Here is a 21,926-nt window from a genome sequence, read left to right as displayed (position 1 = left end):
TGAATTGTTTTGAAAAAGTGTGGAATTTTTCACCTTTTCCTCATACATTTTCCAGATTTTCCTACTTCTAAAGAACAAAGCAATTTACTAATAAAGAAATTAAGATTTCTTTTTAAATGCATATTATATAAAGATATCTCAGGGATTGTGTAGGTGAAACGCCTTTACACTGACTTCCCATTTAAACTCAAAGTACGTTGCATGTGGCCCAGGAAATGAAATTAGTTAGACTTCACTGCTCCAAACAAAGGAAACCATGCATTCCCATGGTTTCCTTTTAGATGGATCTCTTACAAGCTCCTCTGGTTGAAGTGAACTTTTAGGACAGTGGCATTTAGGCAGGGACTTCTTATCTGCCCCAAGCACCATACGAAACACCCATTTCACTACACATCACGCCCGTGCCCACTCAAATTGTGACAACTGACAACCTCAGGGGGGGAAAAAAAAAAAAAAGGAGACAAGTTTGCTTTTTATTTGAATTTATTTATCTTTAAAGAACCAATATGAATTGGGGATGTTTTCAAAATGGGTACAATGATAAAAAACTGACCACTTTCATTCTTCTCCAGCTTGACTTTCAGATTGAATCTTAGGCTCTGTGTAAGAGTTTAAATATGTAAAAAGTCCTATTGTAGCCCCAGAAGGGAGAGAGAATGAAATTACAAGTACCTGTTGTAGTTACATTTTTGTTGTTGTATTTTTTTTTTTTTTTTTTTTTTTTTTTTTTAACGGCCTGGATGATAATCTGAAGTTTGTGTGTATGTGTGCGTAGGACACTCAGCAGGGTTTGGCGGACATATCTGAGGTGGACTGATTATTGCACTCCAACAAGATTTAAAGAAGAAAAAAAAAAAGAAGAAGAAGAAAAGAAAAAAGACATGGCTCTCAAACGGATAAAACTAAAACTATTGGATGACAAAGTGTCCTTGCCCCAAACTCTTAACTGCCACACATATATCTTGTGAATAAATATTACAGACATATTCAAACTCAGTGACCCCCTAAACTGAAAGTGACATTAAAGCAAGTGAAGGGTAAGAAGAAAAAAAACATTACTGCATTTTTCAGGTGAACCTTTGAGTTTTGTGCAAAAAAGACAGTCACAATGTGTGTTTAAAAAAAAGAAAAAGAAAGTATGTCGTTCTGGCCCAATTATAAAATATTAATAGTGGAAATCAAAATGAGAATATACAATTTCATCACCACATTTGTGTAAAAATAAACATTCACAAAAAATGGAAACTGTTATCCCATGATTAAAACTGGAACAAAAAAAAAAGTAAAATAAAAACCCCATAAGAGACAGGATGGACTCAAGTTGAAAAATTCTGGCCCGTGGTTGAACAGTATAAACCGGGTGGCGGGCCTATCTGTGTGCTTTAACCTTCCATTCATTGGTTCGGCTGGTGGATCCCCAGATCTGGACTCATTCATTTGATCACTCGCTTCCTTCTCAATTAACCATGACTCAGTGTTAACAAATCATCACAATAATTACTGATAGCACTCTCCGTGTTTTGTTTTTTCTTTTTAAATCTCTCCCGTTATCGGAAGATTCCCCACTAGATGTGCATAAGAAAGACGCACTACTAGCCTACTGCACGCAGCAGTTGTGGCCATTGGTATCCTTGAACCGCAGACGCATTTTGGGTCTGTATTTCTCGAGGTAAAGAAGCTGTTTGGAGTTGAAGGCTCCACGTCTCTTCCTGTGAAAACCAGAAAAGAAGGAGAGGCTCTTTAAATAACGTGACTACAAAGAATGCAGCACATTAAAACATGACGGTGATTACAGGTGTTATAAAAGATTGACAAGCATTTTCGAGCGAGTCAGAACTAGTACTTCTGAATTCCTAGAACTCCATCTTCTACCTCGGCGTAAGGGCTAACAGTGGGAATTTCTCAGTGACTCAAGTGTACTGTCATTGGTCTAGATGGGATCACATGATGTTTTGGTGCAGCACACTGCAACTGGCATTTTTAAAGCAAACACAACACACCTATGTAAACAGCATACATTAAAGGAGGACTGTCATTTACACAGCTAATGTCAAATAGCTCTTTAAAAAAAAAAAAAAAAAAAAAAGGATAAAACAAAACATGCTAGCATTTCCTTTCAACTGCTTGGGCCATCCAAACACAAAAAAGTAATTAAGATTAAGCAAGATTACAGGAAAAACCACCAAGTGAATTGTTATAGTTTACTGGATGCTATCTTTGGGCACAGAGCAGCACATGCTGGTAATGTGGGTGAAAAGCACATATTAATCAGGCATTTCAGTCCACCTCACTTGCCAGGTTATCTAAATTAAAACAGCATAAAAATAGGTCCCTTTTAACTCCGATTATCATGAGTCCATAGCTCTGTTCACAGCATCCTTCAACTTTTTGTTGATAGCCCAAATGTTGTTATGCTGTCAACCAACTTACTAATACAGTGCATTAGCTTTCCAACCAGGGAAGGAAAAACAAAAAACGTTCCATGACTCTAAATCCCTCCAACTTAAATGCATTTAATCATTTCTTATGTTTTTATGAGGTGTGAGTTTTCAGTATCAGCACACCTTGTGTCTGATTTACACTGCAAGTCTCTTAAAAAGGCAATAAGACTTGGCCTCCTTTTATGGTTCTAGTACAAAAGCAAAGAGTATACTTACTGTCTTATGAACTGCACAGCATCCTCATACTTCATCCCACACTCAATGAGGGCTAAGGCCACCAAGACTGGAGCTCTGTGAGGTGAAGAAATCCAGTGGACCACCAGTTCAAGCAGACAGAGCATCCAAGGAAGAAAGAAGGAGAAGAGAAGATTAAATGCCAAGAGTCACATGGTTCCACAGTAATACGGCGGTGAAGGAATGAGAAAGGGGCGTTTAAACCTGAAAAAGAGGCCTGGGAACTCAACAGGGGTGCACAAGTTCACTGTTGCCCTGCTGGGGCACTGTGCTCACACCCTGAGCCTCAAAAACAAAAATAACTGATGAGTTACAGTAAAAGGCTTCTCCTTTCGCACAACAGGAGATAGGGTGAGAAAAGACAAACATAAACACTTTCCACACCACTCTGCAGGTTAGAGCTCAGTGCTGACAGCAGTTGTTTTAGTGGCTTTTTTCTCACATACAATTCAAGACAGACAAAATGTGAGAATGTTGTGTGGACTCTGTTAAAAGGCGGAACATAACTGCTGCCTCCTACACTGAAGACTTAAGTGTTAGCCTGTGTAAAGCAGATCACACTGCAAGGCAGAAAACTCATATGACTGCAGTAAACAAAGTACAGGAAAGAAGGAGAGGAGACGCAGTCAGAAAATGCCAGTCTAACCAATATTGGGAATTAGAAAGTCTCTGGAATGCCACAGCAATGCAAAACGCTAGAAGCTATTGAGAGCAGATTGGCCAACTCTGCACTTGTGGTCAGGAAAGACATTTTCACACAAACACCCCCCATGTCATGTGCTTATGCCTTATTTGTTTTCACACTTTGTGTTGTTATTCAGCATAACTTGTTTGTAATTCACTGTCACACTGGTTTCTGACTAAGAAGTGTGCATATTTTCGTCTCTAAAAGATCATAACTAGATAGAATGTATTCGAAAGCTAGAGCTTCCCCCCCAGAACCAATGCCCGGCTGTTGTAACTAATGATAGTGCTCAGTAAAAAGACAATCAGCAGCTTAAATGATCTCTAACAGGAGTAGAAAAAGGAGACAATCATTTGAGTTACTAAATGAATCACTAATGAGTATTGAGGATTCAATTGTGGAGGTGGGGGTGAGAGGCAAGACCAGCCAATGCTGTGTGATCAATAGTGAAGAAACAACAAGTGAATACTTTCTCTGACCACATCTCTCTGGAGCTACTGTTAATACCGCAGCAATGAGATGGTCCCTGGTCAGGGCGGGAAAAAACAAAAGGATGAGATACTGGGTCAAATGGGTTGCGTTACACAAGGGACAGGCTGTGTTGCTGCCTTGGAAATGGCACATCTAACTTTGAGAACAGATGTCTCAGTTATCTCTGCCGCCACTTTGATATGGACCCAAATAACCACCTTCTAACCCTCTAACTTAAAACCTACCACTACATTTCTCATTTATTGCACGCAGGACTGTTATTTGGGCACGTAAGAAAAAAAGGGTTTTGGTGAAAAGGAGGCCAACTGTACACCATACATACCGTCCGAGGCCTGCCACACAGTGTACGGCAATGCAGCAGCCGGGTTGCTCTCGAAATTTGGTGTTGAGCAACTTGAGCCAGTTATCCACGATCTGGGTGGGAGGAGGGGCACCATCATCAAAAGGCCAGTCCTAAAGCAGAAAACATAAGTCATCATCAAATAACCTAGTTGAACAGCACAAACATCCAGTAAGAGACTGCCGCAAAAATGTATGTCAACACTTACCAAGACCTGTATCCCCTCTTTCTCTACTGGAGCCTTATCATAGGTGGCATCACAAACTCTAACCAGAGTGTTCACCTCAAATTTTTTCAGTTCCTGGCAGAAAAAGTGAAAGGGTGTATTTGAGACAGAGCCCTGGGAATCTGATAAACAGCAATAACGCAAACGTAAGCATACCTCAGTGAACTTGTTAAGTGTGGCATTGGTGGGGTTGTGGGTGATGAGGAACCTCATGCACTCGTAGACAATCTCAACTGCAGCGGGGCGGTTCATGTTGGCGAGACGGCTTTAAAAAAAACAATTACAATACAAAACTCTTACAAAACAAAAGCGACTTTTGGCTCAGAAGTCAGCAAAAAAAAAAAAGAAAAGAAAAGAAAAGAAAGAAAAGAAAAGAAAAGAAAACCCTCAAAAAAATTGCTAGGAAACGTATGTTTTCATGTAGGGTAGAATAAATAAAAATGACAACACGTGGAGGGGGGTTGCTCAGGAGGACAACAGGTGTTCACTATGGGATGATGTACACAGAAGGATAACACAAAAGAAAAGAAAAAAAACAAACAAACTAGTCCACAATACTTTGGGATGTTTTTAAAAAAAAAAAATACAAAAAATACAAAACCAAAAAAAGTTAACAAAAAAATAATAACACAGAAGAAGATGAGGAGACTATCCAGGAGTCATCCAATCAGTTTACCCCATTCAGGAGAGCTGTTTGTGATTGGCTGTTCAAGAAGAAAGTAGAAAGCAAAGGTTTTTCGTATCGGTTGGGACAGGGCAGAGCAATCAGGCCAAGGGCTACGCAATATCCCAGAGGGCCTTTGGGAAAAGTCAGCAGTTCCTAGTGCGCTGGCAGTCAGGGGGGTTTCTGGGTAGCGTAGTCCCTCGGGGGGCGGCCGATTCACTTCTCCACAGAGGTGAGGTGCTGTGCCTGGCAGAACTCTCCGCTCACACACGCCATATAGGTACGGCTCAAGTCAACACAGAAAACCTGTGAAGAGAACACAGAAAGGGAGACTTAAATGTAACGAAATCGCACACAAACAACACCCATTTATTTCAAACAGATTACCAGTGTCTGCACAAGCAGGAGGCCACCGATTCAGGTCGTTACAGAATATGATACTTGTTAAATTTGCACATCTGCAGCTGATTAATAGTAATAACCACAATACATTTTGCATATCATGATTATATTTGACTATTAGTCTGGAGATTAAATATACCACATATGTTGACTTTTGAGCACTGGGTGGACAACAGTACAGATTAAAGGAGCCTTTAATAAACCAGATATAAATCTGGAATTTCAGTTTATACAAGATTATTTTTCCTCCCCATCAAACAGGTTTTCTATAATAACTAGGGATATATGACTACATTAAACAAGTGATTTTAATTAACAACAAACTAAAAAGGTCAAAGTTAAACATCTTCAAACATTGTTAAATGTTTTACGGAAACCACCAAAACTGCTGATCACATTCTTCAGTGCCTCCAACAGCATTTTAAAAGCTGCTGAAATGTGTGGCACTTTGCAGCCTTGCACAACACTGTTCACACGCACAATGTCAGATTAGTTCACCAAGTGTGGTTAAGTGAACCGTGCTAGCATCAGCATGCCTCTTTCCTTGCAGGTTAGCTGCCACACACTTCTGTTGAAGTTGGGCTATGCCAGATTAAACTACATACAACAATTTAGATCAAAATAACACGCCAGTGTACTAGTTTGTGCATCTGTTCTTCCACATTACTCATTTACAAATCCCAATAGCAGAGTCACAGGTGGCAGGTGACTACCCAGGAGCCCAGACTCATACATACAAACCATTAGTTAATCCAACAAGTATTTCTGAATCTAACCAACAACACCACCACCATTACTGAAGTGTCTAGCCAACAAGCTCACTTCCCTAATAATTAAAGGCATACATTTCAGTCTTGATTAACTGAAACATGATCTGCGGTCTGCTTGTAGTTGTTGTCAGTGTTTTCACTTCTCAAATATCAGCTTCTGGAATTTGCAACATAAAAGTTGTTTCATGCTGTAGAGCTTTACACATCCACAGAAGCAAAAGATCCTATTTTTGATTCCAGGGGTAGACAAATCCCCTGGGACTGCATCAGGAAGGTCACCTGGTGCTAAAAACTCAAACATGTGGAGCTACTTGCTGGGACGACCCCCTGTGAATAACAAAGCAGCTAAAAAGTAGCTTTAAAAGAAACAAAGCACAACAACAGTGTATAGACACTCAAAAATCCCCATCATGACTGTTTCTACCTTCCAGCCAGTTAATCCTGCAGTGAAATGAACGCACCTTTGGATTACATCACTGTCAATTCACCACCCGTCACCGAAATGGAAAACTAATAACATTCACAGCATGGAGTGCAGACACTTCATAAGAGCGTCTTTCAGAACAGGTAATGTCTGGCCTGTAACTGGCCACGGAGCAGTCAGCTGAACTGTGCCAAGTCCTTGACAGTCTAAACCCAGCCGCCACAAACTGGCTGGAACCATCTCAGAGCAATATGAGAGAGAGGTGGGGAGGTAGCATTTAAAAACAAAACAAAAAAGGCAAGAGCTGACTATCTCTACACGTAACACACACCAGTGTGTGTGTGTGTTTGTGAGTGGGCGTTAGCTAAAGAAAAAAAGGGCTCGGACTTTAGCACCATGTCACAGGCAGTAGTCACAAGGTGCGGATTAACGGGTGGGCAAAGCTTCAAACAGCCCCAGCATTTCAATCCCACGCTCCCCCTTATATAGAAAACTTATTTTGAATGAAACAAGACTCTGTACTCTCAGCTGCTTTATATAATACATTCAAATATTAAATAAATTGAGTGACAGCTTTTTCCATCTTTAGCCTGTCACAAGTCAACCAGCCTGATATGTATTATCAACCACACCGCCACTACACAAGAAGTGTGTCAACCCATGGAACAGCTGCAATGGCACTCAAAGCAGCCTTGACTTTGTTTGCGCCCGTGTGTTGGTGTGTGATGGCCAAGATTATCTGTGATACCTTTAATTACCACCACTGAGTCCGACAGAAAAGAGAGTGGCATGGCTACAATCTGACAACTGAAGCCTGGACAAAAGTCGGGCAGGCTTCTAAGGTTTCCCCCCCCATCAGCTCCTAATCCTCCAGAAATGAAAAGGACAGATAAGTGGAGAGACGGGGCAGCTAGCATGTGCTTTTCACCTGTAAAACCTGACTGAAAAGGAGGAGAGCAGACTAAGAGACTGAAAACAAATAAGAAATTAAAAAAAAAAAAAAAAAAACCCACCAAAGAACAAAAGAACCAGACACGCACACAAATACACACCAAGGACACCACAATGACAGCTTATGCTAAAAAGATGAAAAGCAACTGGATTGTGGATAGCTGCCCAGATGGACCAAGTGACTTCGTACAGTCTGTGCTCCAAATGCTGCCACAAGAAGGGTTAGACGTGGGGGAGGTGGGGGGGGGGCAGATGGGAAACCCCATTGTAGAATTAACACAAGTGTATGTGAACTAAAGCTCCTCAGGGCCAGGTGCAGAACATGAGGTGTGGCTAAGCAGCAAGCATTATGCTAAATGCAGTTTCAGTCGAGCTAAAGTCAGGCGCTTCATGTTTTTGTTGCAATCCCTTCTCACCGTACTCACTACCTACAGCTGTAATGATTACATAATTCACTTGTTGATTGACAGAAATCTATTACGCTTCTGCTATTCTGTTTGTACGTTTCTATTTGATTTAGATTCTATTTGTGCCGTACGGTCAATAGTACACACAGGCAGCTTTGTTTGTGCAAATAAGACCAGTGCATGTGCTTTTTAAATTAATTATTAAGTCATCATTCATAAGTTCTTCCTCTGTGAATATTTTATTAAGAAAGAAACTTTGTGATCAATAAACAACAACAATACAATGAGCAGCGTAAGGTGAGTTCCAACGTCATCATTATAGGGGATGTCGGCACAGGAAGCAATTCCAGGCCTGAGACCACAGAAAGTCTCTGACATAAGGTACATAAAGCAAAATAAATAAATAAATGAAAAAAAGAAAGAAAAAAAAAGTGAAAAAGGCAAGGGTCCCGTATTGAATCTTCTAAACTTTGAGGTGAAAACAAATGACAGCAAACGCGCAAACTTTCAACTCAAACCCAATAGCCATACCTGGCTATGTGTCACCTATTCATAAATGGCCTTACATAACAGAAGATAAACAGGAAAGTCGGAAAGATGAAAAAATGTTTTGGCCACCAGTTCTGACTAAGCCTTTCAGAGGAAGTAAGCAAACTGTGGTAACACTGGGCCTGCCCAGCTGCTGCCCAGTCTGCCATCACAACATTGTCGGGAATGCATGCAAATTACTGTTGAAATTTGCAAACTGGTTCTGCAGTTATGCACTGCTTAGATCAAGGAAGACAGAAGAAAAAAAATGCACAGAGATACACACCAAATGTGTTTGTACAAGCCAAGTATGTTTAACCACACAGGAAACGAGCAGCAGTCGACAGAAAAACCTTCAAACTGTAGACCGAAAGCGTGTTAGCGATCTCTCTAGTCACTTTGACATGAATGGCTGGTATAACTTAATGGAAATGTTGTAAGAATGCTGGGACAAACTACTAATTAAAAAACAGGCTAAAAACGTTTAGCCTGTATTTTGCTAAATACAGGCTAAACGTTTTCTGCAGCTGCACTGCCACAAAACAGTGCAGCATATACAACTTCACAAAATAGATATATGTAATAAAAAAAATAGAAAAAGAAAGTTCTAGAAGGTGAAGACAGCCTGAAATCATCAGAGCTCATGATGCTAAGCTTTTCTTGTCTGGTTAACCCCAATTTTATTTACAAATACAAACTTAACCAATACCATTTTGTTTGTATCAATTGGCAGCAAATGAAGCAAATAAAATTTCATTGCCATTTTTAAACCAGACCAAAACACCTACTAAATGTGAGAACCATATTCAAAATGATCAACAAACATTACTTTTTAAAAATTGTATTTAACTAAGATTGCAAAAATTACTAAATTATCTAAATGTTGGATTATTTTATGAATACTAGAAACAGTATTATAAAGAACTTGGGCTTACAGCTGGCATTTTGCACATGCGTGTCCATGTATAAACATATATTCTAAATTGGGAGAAAGGTCACTGAGTAAAGGCAGAGGCCCACACATTGGCTCAGAGAAAGCTCCCTTGGTGCCCTGTTCAACATCACGTGTTCACTGTTGGAACAGGGCTGTTGGAGCAAGAAACAGGGGAAAAGGACTGAGGCTGGATGGGAAGAACTTCCCAAATTGGTTGGTCCTCACCAGAACCCTCTTAAGAGTAACTAAGGCAAAGCAACGGTAGACAGCGAGTAAGACTGTGAGGATGAGAGAGCGAGGAGTTCAAGTATTAGCTGATAAGGACTGCAGTATCTCAGAACAGAAAAGGACACGCAAACCTAAACAGGTGATAAAAATGGCAAAAGAATGGGAACCAGGGTGTGGGTATCCTGCAGCTGCTAACTCATTTTCTTTTTTTTTTTGCTTGATTCATCAGACTGTCTGGTGAAATACGAAGTAAAGTCAGACATAAAACAAACTAAATGAATATGGCATTATCCTGTAGTGCAAGATAAGTGGTAACTAAGCTCAGAATATCAACAATAAAACGCTGCAGGTGGCAGCTGTGAAGTTATCACAGCTTAAGTGCATGAAGAGTAAAGTGCTACAGTGGGAGTGCTAATTAAAAGGCTTTCGCCATGTTAAGGATTTTACTGCAACAAGACTCCATAACTGCAAAGCTAAAGCTGTGAGAAGCTCTTGTTGGCACTTGATAGTTATCAGGTGGCCCGTCTCCATGACTCTCCCACCAGGACTACTACCACACACACCCACACGCTGTTCACATAGTGTAGATAGCCACAAGCTTAGGGAGTGGGTGAGGCGAGCTGCTCTAAAATTAGAAAGACAAATACATCAACACACAGAAGTGAGACATGGAATACACCGAGTGGAATACCAAATGACGAAACAGACTTTTTATACAAAATGTCTGAGTACATCCTCCCTCCATAGTGAAAAATATTAGTTTTACATGCATCCCAGTCTGGTGGTTTGAGGTTAGCTTAGGTTCTCCGTCTTTTACTGACGCTTTGTCTGGAGCCAGACTGGGCATGACCAGACTGTACTGCCTTGAAGCAGCTTGAGGCCTAATTTTTGCCATGAGATCCAAGTCGAAAAGCACAGGAGCACACCTGTCATGTGAGGAGGAAAGGGTGAGAGGGCAGGCTGGAGGAAACCATGTTTACTGACATGACAGCAACATGCAATGATAATGAAAAAAAAAAGCTCTGACACACTCACCTACATGCTTGCTGCACCCACCTCATTCTTAGAATGCCTTCACAAATATAAATACAATACTGACACTTTGTATTGACAGCAAAGTACTAAATTCTCCCTTTACCTCTCTGATATGACAGGCACTGATGTGAAACTCGAGAAAATTGAGAAGCGCTGACAGCTGCAAACAAACGCAGAGAAACCACGAACCAGGAGGAGCACAACCGGAGCCAAGTATCATAGAGACCTGCCTTCATTCCTGTGGCCTTCATGAGAGCCAAATAAAAGATAACTAATATACTTGCAAATGTCAAAGAGGACAGAGACAAAGAAATAGTACCAAGAAAGCCAGCAAGATGTCATTTGGAAGAGACATCCTGTAAGGACATAACAAGAGATTAGCAAGATTAGAACAAGAGGGGAAAAGAGCAAAAAGAGTACAGAAGAGAAACAAAAAGTCAATGGGTAAAAACTAGCTGAGATAAATCAGAGGATCACGCCTGCCCAATGGTCCAGCTGGTTCCTAGTAGTGACGTCAATACAACCGATAGGCTGGGTGGGTGTATGTCACCTCAAACTGGAGCAGCCCTAACAGTGTTCATACCAAAAACCCAAGATGAAGAAGAAAGCACTACACTCACTACAGCACTACTGTTACTGTAAGTCAGTGCTAAGAAGAAAAAAAAAAAAAGAGATAAAGAATGAAAAAGCAAGAACTTAATGCTTTAGTGGGAGAGAAAAGAGTTGATACAAACAGCCGTACTAGCACACACACCCCAACTTTTAGAACTTAAAAAATAAATAAATAAATAAAGAATTTAAAAAAAAAAAATACACTTAAGCCAATTACAAATTACCTGCAGACCTTTGGTTTACTTGTGGGTGGGTGGGTGTCAAACTCATATGTGGAGCAAGAGTAGGTAATGGTTATTCATAGCGAGCTTTGATGAGTGTCCGTTTTCCAAGATGAAAATGTTTACTGTATGGACCACTTATTTAACACTGTAACAAAATATGCTCCCCCAATATTATATTATATCATAATCACCCTTCCATTTATTTTACATGTCACATGCTGGGTAAAAACCAATCATGAAAAACAAGGGTCTAGCCTTCAGGTGCAGCTGCATGACGACTGTTTTTTCCTGTTATTTTGTTTTTTTAAATAACCCTGCCAGCTGGACCGGGAGAGGGGGGAAAAAAAGTAGTTAAAGTGCTTTTTTCCCCCATTTACACGAGACTAAAGCTTATTCATCTTGTTACAATGAAACATTCTACCAGAAAACCTCAGGTCCTTTTCCTCTAGCAGAACAATGTGCTCCACCACGCTGCAAAAGTTTCTCAGGTTCCCCCAACTCCTCAAATCCCAATTCAATTGAAGGGCCACAGCAGGTGCCAGATAAAGCCCATTACACAAGAAGCCCCAGCATGCAGGACCCAAATGATATGCCGAAATTGTTCCATATGTACGTACGTGTTCAAAAAAATGCTTCATTGGCATTTTATGGTGGTGTCTAACTAATTCAGTGGATTGAGAATTTGTGCTACAATGGGGGAGGAGGAACAAACAAACAAAAAAAGAAACATTTTCTAATAATTCCAAGGTCAATGCAATACCCATGTCAGTACAGGTTATGGTGACAGGTCACCAAAGTATTCAACAAACAGTACAAACATTAAGAAGAAATGGGCAGCACAACACGCCCTTGTCATCAGTCACGCTTGAAAAAGCAAAGACATACAGGCAAGCAAGCAAACATGTGCACAAAACTACAAAAAAACAAAACAAAAAAACAAACAACCCCCCCCCCCCAAACCCTACTCTAGTTCAGCTTCTACCCCCCTTTTTGCCTCACCATTCCCTTTTTTTCCCTTCATAGTGTAACAAACAAACCAAAATCCCCAGACAAGCTTGAACAAGACTGTATTAAGTAAGGGCGGCCCGTATGCAAAAGCTCCACTGGGAACTCCAATAGTGATTCCAAACTGTTGTTGTGCCTCCCATGAGCTGCACACTCCTGGGGATTTAGAAAGAGGAGGCTCAGGCTGGAGGTGGGAACAACTGGTGTGCGCCCATTCAAAACGTTTCTGAGAACAGTAAAACATTTCTTCACCTGCCATGCAGGTTGAGGCTGGAGTATCAAAGATGGATTATACAGCAATGCGCAAGGCATTTTTCCTAGTACTACCAGCACAAGTGCAGAGCAAAATATTGATAGGACAATACGTGTCATTAGTTGAAAAACACTTAAGGATATTCTGGTGTTAAAGTTAACCAACTTGGTGAAATCAATGGGAAAGTGAATTAGAAATCTAATCAATTGAATTGACCAACTGAAAAGTAATAACACAAACAATACAATGATGTAAATAAAACACTTTGAGTTATTATACGTCATGAGAATTGATAGAATAACAGGACAAAACATTTGATGATTTCAGGCTGATTGAGACATTGCCGGCCCTTGAATATCATAACCTTGTTAAATCCTTATAATCAGGATGTGAATCATAGTCGGTCATGTCTGTGTTTACTTGTGTCAAGGTGGGACTGCACAGACATTGTGACAAAGACCTGTGGTGTGTCTAGTTTTGGGGGGGGGGGGGGGGGGGGGGGGAAGCAAAGATGGGTATTTTAAAAACCCGACTAAACCTCAGGGAAAGGCACCTGCTCTCCCTCTCTCCATCAAAAAGTAAAAGTGCTAACAGCAAGTGGAAAGGAAAACATTCCTGTTGTTAAAACCTGTGTGTGGATTGCCACGGTTTCATCAGGCTACAAAAAGGTTGGGTTAAAGAATGACCCTCTATGAATCTGTCACCCAGCAGATACACATATATCCTCAGGACTGCCCAGCAGCTGGACTCCTCAAGCCACAGCAGACCCTCTTTACAGGGTTTATAGACTCACTGAAACATCTCATCTCACCTAAACTTGCTTACATGCTTTTAATTTTCAAACAGTATTGAAAATACATGAACTGCCAAAAAGTCTAGCACCTGTGTAGCAACTGTCCCAGAAAAGAAAAAAAAAATAATAATAAATAAATAAATGCAGATCTCCGGTATAGATGATCATTATATAAAAACTAGTTCTGTGCCCATTCAGGATGCACCCATTCTAACTGGTTCGCCTTTGATATGGCTGCTTTCATCGATCATCCTAAGGGGTGTAACAAGACTCCAAAACCATGGTTAGGTTCATACTTGAGTTTCTCCCCCCCAACCCCTCTTTTTTAAAATCAGAGGCCACTTGATCGCCATAAATATTTGAAGCTCAGTTACTCTGATACATTTGCATTTCCTTATCTGAGCATGCTTCAAATATTACAGCTTTCGCCCCATTAGCACGTGCTAACTAGCCATTTAAGTTGTATAGCGGTTGATATGGCTCCACGTATAACTCAAGTCCAGGATCGATTGCTTAATTGTATTTTTAATTACTCAATAAAACCCATTTAGACAAAGAATTAAATATCAGAGATCTGTCTTAATATTTTAGTACTGTAGCTAATCATCATGCAATTGCTAAGGCACTGTTATAATATTAATAGAGTCTATTCATCAAAAGCTGCCCATACTGGACCTCAAAGTAAAAAAGATGATTGTGACATGCATTGATTTAATCACTCTATAGCAATGCTTCTTAACTGTAGAATCAGTAGTTTTATTCAAGCATACATATAAAATGGTTATGGCATGGATTCATTTCATCACTGGACTAATGCGTAGTTAATATAAACGTTGACAAATACTCTGGGGAGATGAAAATGACTCAGGATTGGGATATTTTCCTCATTCACACACAGTCCTTACAGTAAAATAAAAACAGAAAAAAAAAATCATTCACCATAACTGGGTGACATGATGCAACATTAGCATAATAGCAGTAGTGCAGCAGTACGTTTTTAAATGATTGTGACAAACATCTAGAAAATACATTTTTAAAAAGTGCATTTGCTTTGTTTGTAAATAATTATCATGCTAAGGTGGTAAACAGGATGGTTAAAAGGGCTTTGGTATGTTTCTTATTTAAGCCTTTAGGGAAAGGTGATATACTGGTTAGGCAAGGCATTTTCCAGTACGTAATGTTTAAAGACAAATGCATTGTTAGGTTTTAATAATTATAGAAACCAACAACACTTATGTAGGCAAGTCATGGGACTTCACATCATAATCACCTGTCACTACACATTTTCCAAGAACTGCCCATCTAACCTCATTCAAACTGTGGCAGCACTTTTCTATTTATCCCAACAATAACCACTGAAAGTAGACCAGACAGACACTCTGATGCTGTCCAACCATTTTCAGGCTTTAATGCATGCCCCCACCCCCTGCGACCCTGAACTGGTTAACTGAAAGATGGCTGGTTGCAGGTCAACAGCTAGATCATTTCCATAAGAACAACTCACGATTCTGCTGGTCTGTCTGAACCATAAACAATCCGTGATCCTGTAATATTTTCCAATCGTAGAGCAGTCTTCTTTAGAAACACCTGGTTAGACATACATACTGTAGAACAGAAGCTGCATTGTTTACTCACAGTACCAAGACATCAGCTAATTCCTCTTTGTAATTATATCACAAAAATCGCTACTGATCAGCTATAACAGATTAACCCTCTGACCCTGTTCAAAATCACTACCCTTTCAGCTTGTTCGTGGCCAAAAGTGGCCACCTACAGATTAGGTCTGTAATTTTATTATTTTTATGTTTTTTTTGCCATTTTTTTTGCATAAAGCTTTTAAGTAACTTCAGTTCTTTTCATAAATATAAAATTATTATTACTTTTTACATTTTTAACCCTTTAAACACCAGTTTGTTTGTCCACTGCACTAGCTGGAAGACAACCTCAAATCTCGCAATTTTATATAATTGCATTGCTACTGAAATTTCTTGTATTATTAATAGTAGAGTCTGGGGCATGTAATTGATCCACATCAACATTGATTATAATGCATTGTTATTTTTGTGCAGGGAGAGCAAAAACATAAAAACTTCCTCTCAGCTTGTTCGTGGCCAAAAATGGCCACCCCTTGTTTACGTTTACAAAATGCTATAAAATTCATATATATTAAGAAAAATTCCCACTTTTTTTCACATGATTTTTTAGATTAGCACCAGTGCTGTTCATGAAAATCAAAATTTCATTCAAATTCATAATTTTAACCCTTTAAATACCAGTTAGATCACATAATCCTAGGAACTCATAAATGGAAAAAAATCACAAAACCCCAATTTTTTTCCAAATAAAACATGCCATCTGATTTACTTTCTAACCATGATGGAGGTTAGATGCATAGCAATAATTAACAGTATCAATGACTTTTATACATCTTTGTTTTTTTGTGCAGTGACAGAAAAACATAAAAACTTCCTCTCAGCTTGTTCGTGGCCAAAAATGGCCACCCCCTGTTTACATTTACAAAATGCTATAAAATTCATATATATTAAGAAAAATTTCCACTTTTTTTGACATGATTCTTTAGATTAGTACCAGTGCTGTTCATCAAGACCAAAATTTCATTCAAATTCATAATTTTAACCCTTTAAATACCAGTTAAATCAAATAATCCTAGGAACTCATAAATGGAAAAAAATCACAAAACCCCAATTTTTTTCCAAATAAAACATGCCATCTGATTTACTTTCTAACCATGGTGGAGGTTAGATGTATAACAATAATTAAAAGTATCAATGAGTTTTATGCATCTTTGTTTTTTTGTGCAGTGACAGAAAAACATAAAAACTTCCAAAAATGGCCACCCCCTGTTTACATTTACAAAATGCTATAAAATTCATATATATTAAGAAAATTTCCACTTTTTTTGACATGATTTTTTTAGATTAGTATCAGCGCTGTTCATCAAGACCAAAATTTAATTCAAATCCAGACTTTTAACCCTTTAAATCACAGTTAAATTACATAATTTAAATGATTTACAAAGGGATAAAAGCATAAAATCCCCATTTTTTTTCTAAATAATACATGCAAACTGATTTATTTTCTAACCATGATGGAGGTTAGATGCATAGCAATAATTAAAAGTATCAATGAGTTTTATGTATCTTTGGTTTTTTGTGCTGTGACAGAAAAACAAAAAAACCCTCTCATTTTGTTCGTGGCCAAAAATGGCCACCCATGTTTACGTTTTCAAAATACTATAAAATTCATATATATTAAAACATTTTTCTACTTTCATTGACTTGATGTTTTAGATTAGTATCAGCGCTGTTCATCAAGACCAAAATTTAATTCAAATCCAGACTTTTAACCCTTTAAATACCAGTTAAATTACATAATTTTAATGATTTACAAAGGGATAAAGGGATAAAGGGATAAAAGCATAAAATCCCCATTTTTTTTCTAAATAATACATGCAAACTGATTTATTTTCTAACCATGATGGAGGTTAGATGCATAGCAATAATTAAAAGTATCAATGAGTTTTATGTATCTTTGGTTTTTTGTGCTGTGACAGAAAAACAAAAAAACCCTCTCATTTTGTTCGTGGCCAAAAATGGCCACCCATGTTTACGTTTTTCAAAATACTATAAAATTCATATATATTAAAACATTTTTCTACTTTCATTGACTTGATGTTTTAGATTAGTATCAGCGCTGTTCATCAAGACCAAAATTTAATTCAAATCCAGACTTTTAACCCTTTAAATACCAGTTAAATTACATAATTTTAATGATTTACAAAGGGATAAAGAGATAAAGGGATAAAAGCATAAAATCCCCATTTTTTTTCTAAATAATACATGCAAACTGATTTATTTTCTAACCATGATGGAGGTTAGATGCATAGCAATAATTAAAAGTATCAATGAGTTTTATGTATCTTTGGTTTTTTGTGCTGTGACAGAAAAACAAAAAAACCCTCTCATTTTGTTCGTGGCCAAAAATGGCCACCCATGTTTACGTTTTCAAAATACTATAAAATTCATATATATTAAAACATTTTTCTACTTTCATTGACTTGATTTTTTAAATTAGCACCAGTCCTAGTCATGAAAACCAAAATATAATTCAAATTTAGATATTATACGCTTTGAACTGGGTGTGATTCCCAATCAGCCAGAGTTCACACCCAGTTTCACACCTTGGCTCAGGCGATTAGAGGATCATCAGGGGGTCCCTTTGTCCCTTCTGGGGGGGGGGGGGGGGGGGGGGGGACACTCCCACCTTCTTGCCATATTGCCAGAATAAATGGTCTGGAAGCTGTTAGGTTGACTTACAGCAGTAGCAACGTCTGCACCTGCATAAACTCCAGGACACGTTTACAAACAGTGTTTGTTGTTGTTTGCGCTGCAGCTGCAGGTTTGAACTGTGCAAAATGTCCTGTGATTGGGGTTTTTTTGTTTTTGCTTTTGTTTCTAGAGTTAATATTTTGGGTATGGTCTCTTTTTATGAAAAATACAAGAGTAAAAGTGCTTTTCACATGTGCTTCAAAGCTAAGTTTGACTGGGAACCTCAAAGCTCAATATCCTGCATCCACAGGAATTCACTGCAGCCTATGTAATGTTTGATGCGTCATTATTTATTCCAGTCTATCTTGCAAATACATGTTTGTGCTGCAATGTCATGCACAAACACAAACTATCAGATCCTTAAGACCAAACCTATGTCAAAATTGTTTCATTATATTGGTCCATTGGAGTGTGGTAACCCATCAACCCCACCTAGTGGAAACCAAGAATATTACATGAAATTGCTTGCTTGGCAGAAAATGGGCCAAGGATCTCATGTGGTAGAAAAAATGAAAAACTACAATTTTCATGTGTTGAGTTTAGAATGAAAGCAATTTTACCTAAATTGCATGCTATAGTACTGCCAGTAACAAGGAATCAAAAAAGGTGGTTATAATGGGTTTCAATTGGCCAAAAATGGCCACGATCAGTAAAACGGGAACAATGTGGTGTATAGTGAATATTATTGACATTATTAAGGAGCTGATGTTGAAAAATAAAAAATTTTAATAAAATGCACACCTTTGGAAAGTTTCATTCCATTTGCATTAACAGAACAAAAATGGTTGAAAACCGAAAAGTGAAGTGGCCACCGTTGGCCAGGTTAGAGACCAGAGGGTTAAACAGGCAAGCGACAAATTTGCTTAACTGGTCAAATGGACTGGTTTCCAAAGCAACTCTGATCTAATCCTCACAAATACTGACTAAAACATTTTTAATGGCTGAGAGTAACTTAAGCACATTTATTAAGTGTCTCTTGACAAACCATGGACCTTGGTACTCTAGTATAGAGTAGCGCTAATACTGCTGACCTTTAAAAAGCGGACAAGCATTTTTACTTCTTAAAACTTGCAAATCACACAAAGAATACACTCGTGATTTTTCAGAACCGTGACAGCAAAAGTTAAAAAAAAAAAAAAAAAAAAAAAGAGGATGTCAAATACAGCTGCCATGTCTACTTATTTTGCATCTTGATTAGATCTACTTACTGGCAGCCAAGTATGTTATGTTGTGAGCGGGTGTAACTTTTAACAGAGCTTATTATAACTGCTGTGCAATAGCCCTTAGAGCTTGTGGTGTACAAGTCTATATGAATTGTTTCTAAAAGAGCATTTCCTCATTTATATTTCTGAAAGTATAAGAGTTTTAAGATATTTGAATAAAAATATAAGTGTAATTGTCAGTGTTGCTTTTAAATGCCAAGCTTATTTTGCAGACATTGTCATAAATGGGCAGTCTCTTTCCAATCCCTATTCAGAACAGCAGGTTAGCTCTCTGTAGCCCTAAAGCACAGGAGGTAATCTTCCAGCAGGAAACTTGCTGTACTGCCTTTTTTTGTCTGTGTAAACTGGGTTCGAGAGAGGGAGGTATGGGAACATGTAACCCCCCACCCTCTATGTCCATGAACAGACAAATACCCACAACACATGCACTTGCACATGGCAAAGCCCACTTATCACACTGCTTTGCTGCCTCTGAGTGAGCACAGATAAACAGTGTAATGATCAAAGGCTTCTGATAGAGCTTAGAGGGGGAGGGCAAAGACTGATCCATCTCTGGAATACACTGAAAGAGACCAGGGCTCAGCACCTTAGAAATGGGAATGAAAAGGTTGAAAGCATTTAAACAAAGGTCTGTTCTGCCCTCACATAATTGGCCTAGGTCCACTTTTAATCACAGTTTTCGCAAAATAGGAGGAGAAAAAAAAAAAAAAAAAAAAAGGACTGCCCAATTATATGTTAAACAAAAAACACTTTTTTCCTGCGATTTCAATGAGAATCAAAAGTGCAAATACACAAAGGAAACTAATAAAAAGAGACAAAAGGTGGTAATATAAAGTGTTTGTGCCAATCGTGTGTGTCAACAAAGGCTGGACAAGTTACCAAATGATACAAGATTGAGATACAAATGGCAGGAGCACCAAATCTACAACTGAGATTGTGGACCAGCTCACCAACTGAAAAATCCATGGTTTGAAAAATAGTAAATAACAACAATGAGGTACCGCAGAGATTTCTACTTAAAAAATCTCCAATGCTTGGATGCTGCAGGCATAGAAAATACAACACATTTTAATGGCATGCATACAGAGATGAACTAGCAAAAAACGTTAGTGGGGAGTTCCAGTTACAGATCAGAAAACTTTAAACCATTTGTACCCAAATTCTTTACACATTTTCCCGAAGTTTTAAATGACCACTGGAAGACTTTTAAAACTCATCCATTCAGAACAACTCAGATGCTGATTACAGAGTTCAGCATTCATCAGGCTGATGTCACCATCTGCACTTTGACTCCTGCATTTTAAAGTTAAACTGGAGTCTTGGTTGCAGAAAACTTGAGGAGCAATAACCAATTCCAAATACAAAAATCACATTTGTTTACAAGAAAACTCTAAACCTTCAGTACCTTTACGGTTCTATTTACATAGTATATAATAATGTGTGTCATAGTTGCCATTACCAAATATGACTGCAATCTCCAAAGACAAGGCAGTAGTTTTCTGGCTTGATCAGGAATATGGGTCGCCGGACTATATTGAGCCATCTGAGCGCCTTTGATAAGTTATAATCTCATCTCACAATCCTAAATCTGCTCCAGGATGACATTTCTCAACACAGACAGAACACAAAGCAGCAACGAGACACACCTTGACCTGCAAGCTAACATGTGAATTACGCACTGAAAGTCAGCATTAAAGACGCATTTTAACAAGAAATCTAAAGTGCTGTAGCCAAAGAGTCAACTATTCATGGAATTATTTTAGAAATATTTGTTCGGTTTTCAATTCTGGAATTCAATTGTTCACCTTTTTTTTCCTCTTTCTTTTAAACACACAGAAACCTAATCTCATATTCCTTTAATTTAGAATCGTGACGCAGTAAACAGTCTCATTTACCTCACTGTTCCTAACTGAGCAACACTGTCACTCGATTTGGCAAATTTTTTTTGCCGTGTATCAGAAGCATAATGTTGACTCATTTTCTCTGAGGGACCACCGGAGGGTCAGCAATTACAACAATCAATACCAAATTATTTCTATAGTGACTTTTTTTAATGATTAAAAACATCTACCCCTCTTGCTGGACAAAGTTCTGAACATTTGCTGTGGTCACATCTTCTGCATACTGGCCACACAGCTAGTATGCAGAACATGTAGCTATTGATAAGTGTAAGCCGCCACTGGCCTCCCCAATTGTTGGTCCACAAATAGTGAGGCTGTTTTGTGCTGACCATTTCTAAATCTACAAATATATATGCACACTTTTTACTTCCTTTTCTGGAAATGGGGAAGGCCTTAAATATTCACAATAATGCATTTCTTATTAATTTTATTGCTTAATGTGACAGTAACCAAAGACCGATTAAAAACAATAGAATAACCAACAGTAAGTATAACTCTAAGACTGCCAAGAACAGTGAAAGCTTCTAGTTTAGGTCAATTCATTATACAGAGTTCCAAAATAAGAGCTAATACAGACACGGAAAAATACAGATAAAAAAAATTCTTTATTTCATTTTGATTGTGATGATTTTTTCCCCCTCTAGCATATATGGGTAAACAAATAACAGACTTTCACAATTGGTGCATCCTTAAGAACAGGCAGGTTAAGATACAAGGTGTTCCTTCAACATTCCAGCTAACAATTACTTCCACTCTAGCAAATAACTGACAGCTGCTCCTGTAGAAGTTAACTGCCTTGTTGTTT

General features: G+C 38.5%; 2 protein-coding genes across 5 annotated transcripts in view; both read right to left on the bottom strand.

The window, feature by feature from the left end:
• Positions 1-465: 465 nt before the first annotated feature.
• On the bottom strand, positions 466-5,235 carry ptp4a2b (protein tyrosine phosphatase 4A2b). Its single transcript, XM_085148270.1, has 6 exons — positions 5,095-5,235; positions 4,575-4,683; positions 4,401-4,493; positions 4,175-4,305; positions 2,658-2,732; positions 466-1,709 (listed from the first exon to the last, which is right to left on the bottom strand). The coding sequence occupies exons 1-6, from the start codon at positions 5,097-5,099 to the stop codon at positions 1,598-1,600; spliced, it is 525 nt and encodes a 174-aa protein (XP_085004396.1). The 5' UTR covers positions 5,100-5,235; the 3' UTR covers positions 466-1,597.
• col8a2 (collagen, type VIII, alpha 2) overlaps positions 4,574-21,926 on the bottom strand; it is a 70,192-nt gene continuing 52,839 nt past the window's right edge. For all 4 annotated transcript variants that reach the window (XM_085148268.1, XM_085148269.1, XM_085148266.1 and 1 more), the window contains one exon: positions 4,574-5,388. The gene's annotated coding sequence lies outside the window, so the exon portion shown is untranslated. The remainder of the gene's footprint in view (positions 5,389-21,926) is intronic.

This window comes from Neolamprologus multifasciatus, chromosome 22 (genome assembly GCF_963576455.1).
Source record: "Neolamprologus multifasciatus chromosome 22, fNeoMul1.2, whole genome shotgun sequence".
NCBI classification, from domain to species: Eukaryota; Metazoa; Chordata; class Actinopteri; order Cichliformes; family Cichlidae; genus Neolamprologus; species Neolamprologus multifasciatus.
Note: the sequence above shows the minus strand (reverse complement) of the source record. Positions and strands in the feature narration are given on the sequence as shown.

Bases quoted from the DNA above. Each gene is read 5' to 3' on its own strand.
- ptp4a2b (XM_085148270.1), bottom strand. The intron at 4,306-4,400 runs GTAAGTGTTGAC...TTTCTGCTTTAG, and splicing joins AAGAGGGGATACAGGTCTTG to GACTGGCCTTTTGATGATGG. The intron at 1,710-2,657 runs GTAAGTATACTC...TGGTTTTCACAG, and splicing joins GCTGTGCAGTTCATAAGACA to GAAGAGACGTGGAGCCTTCA.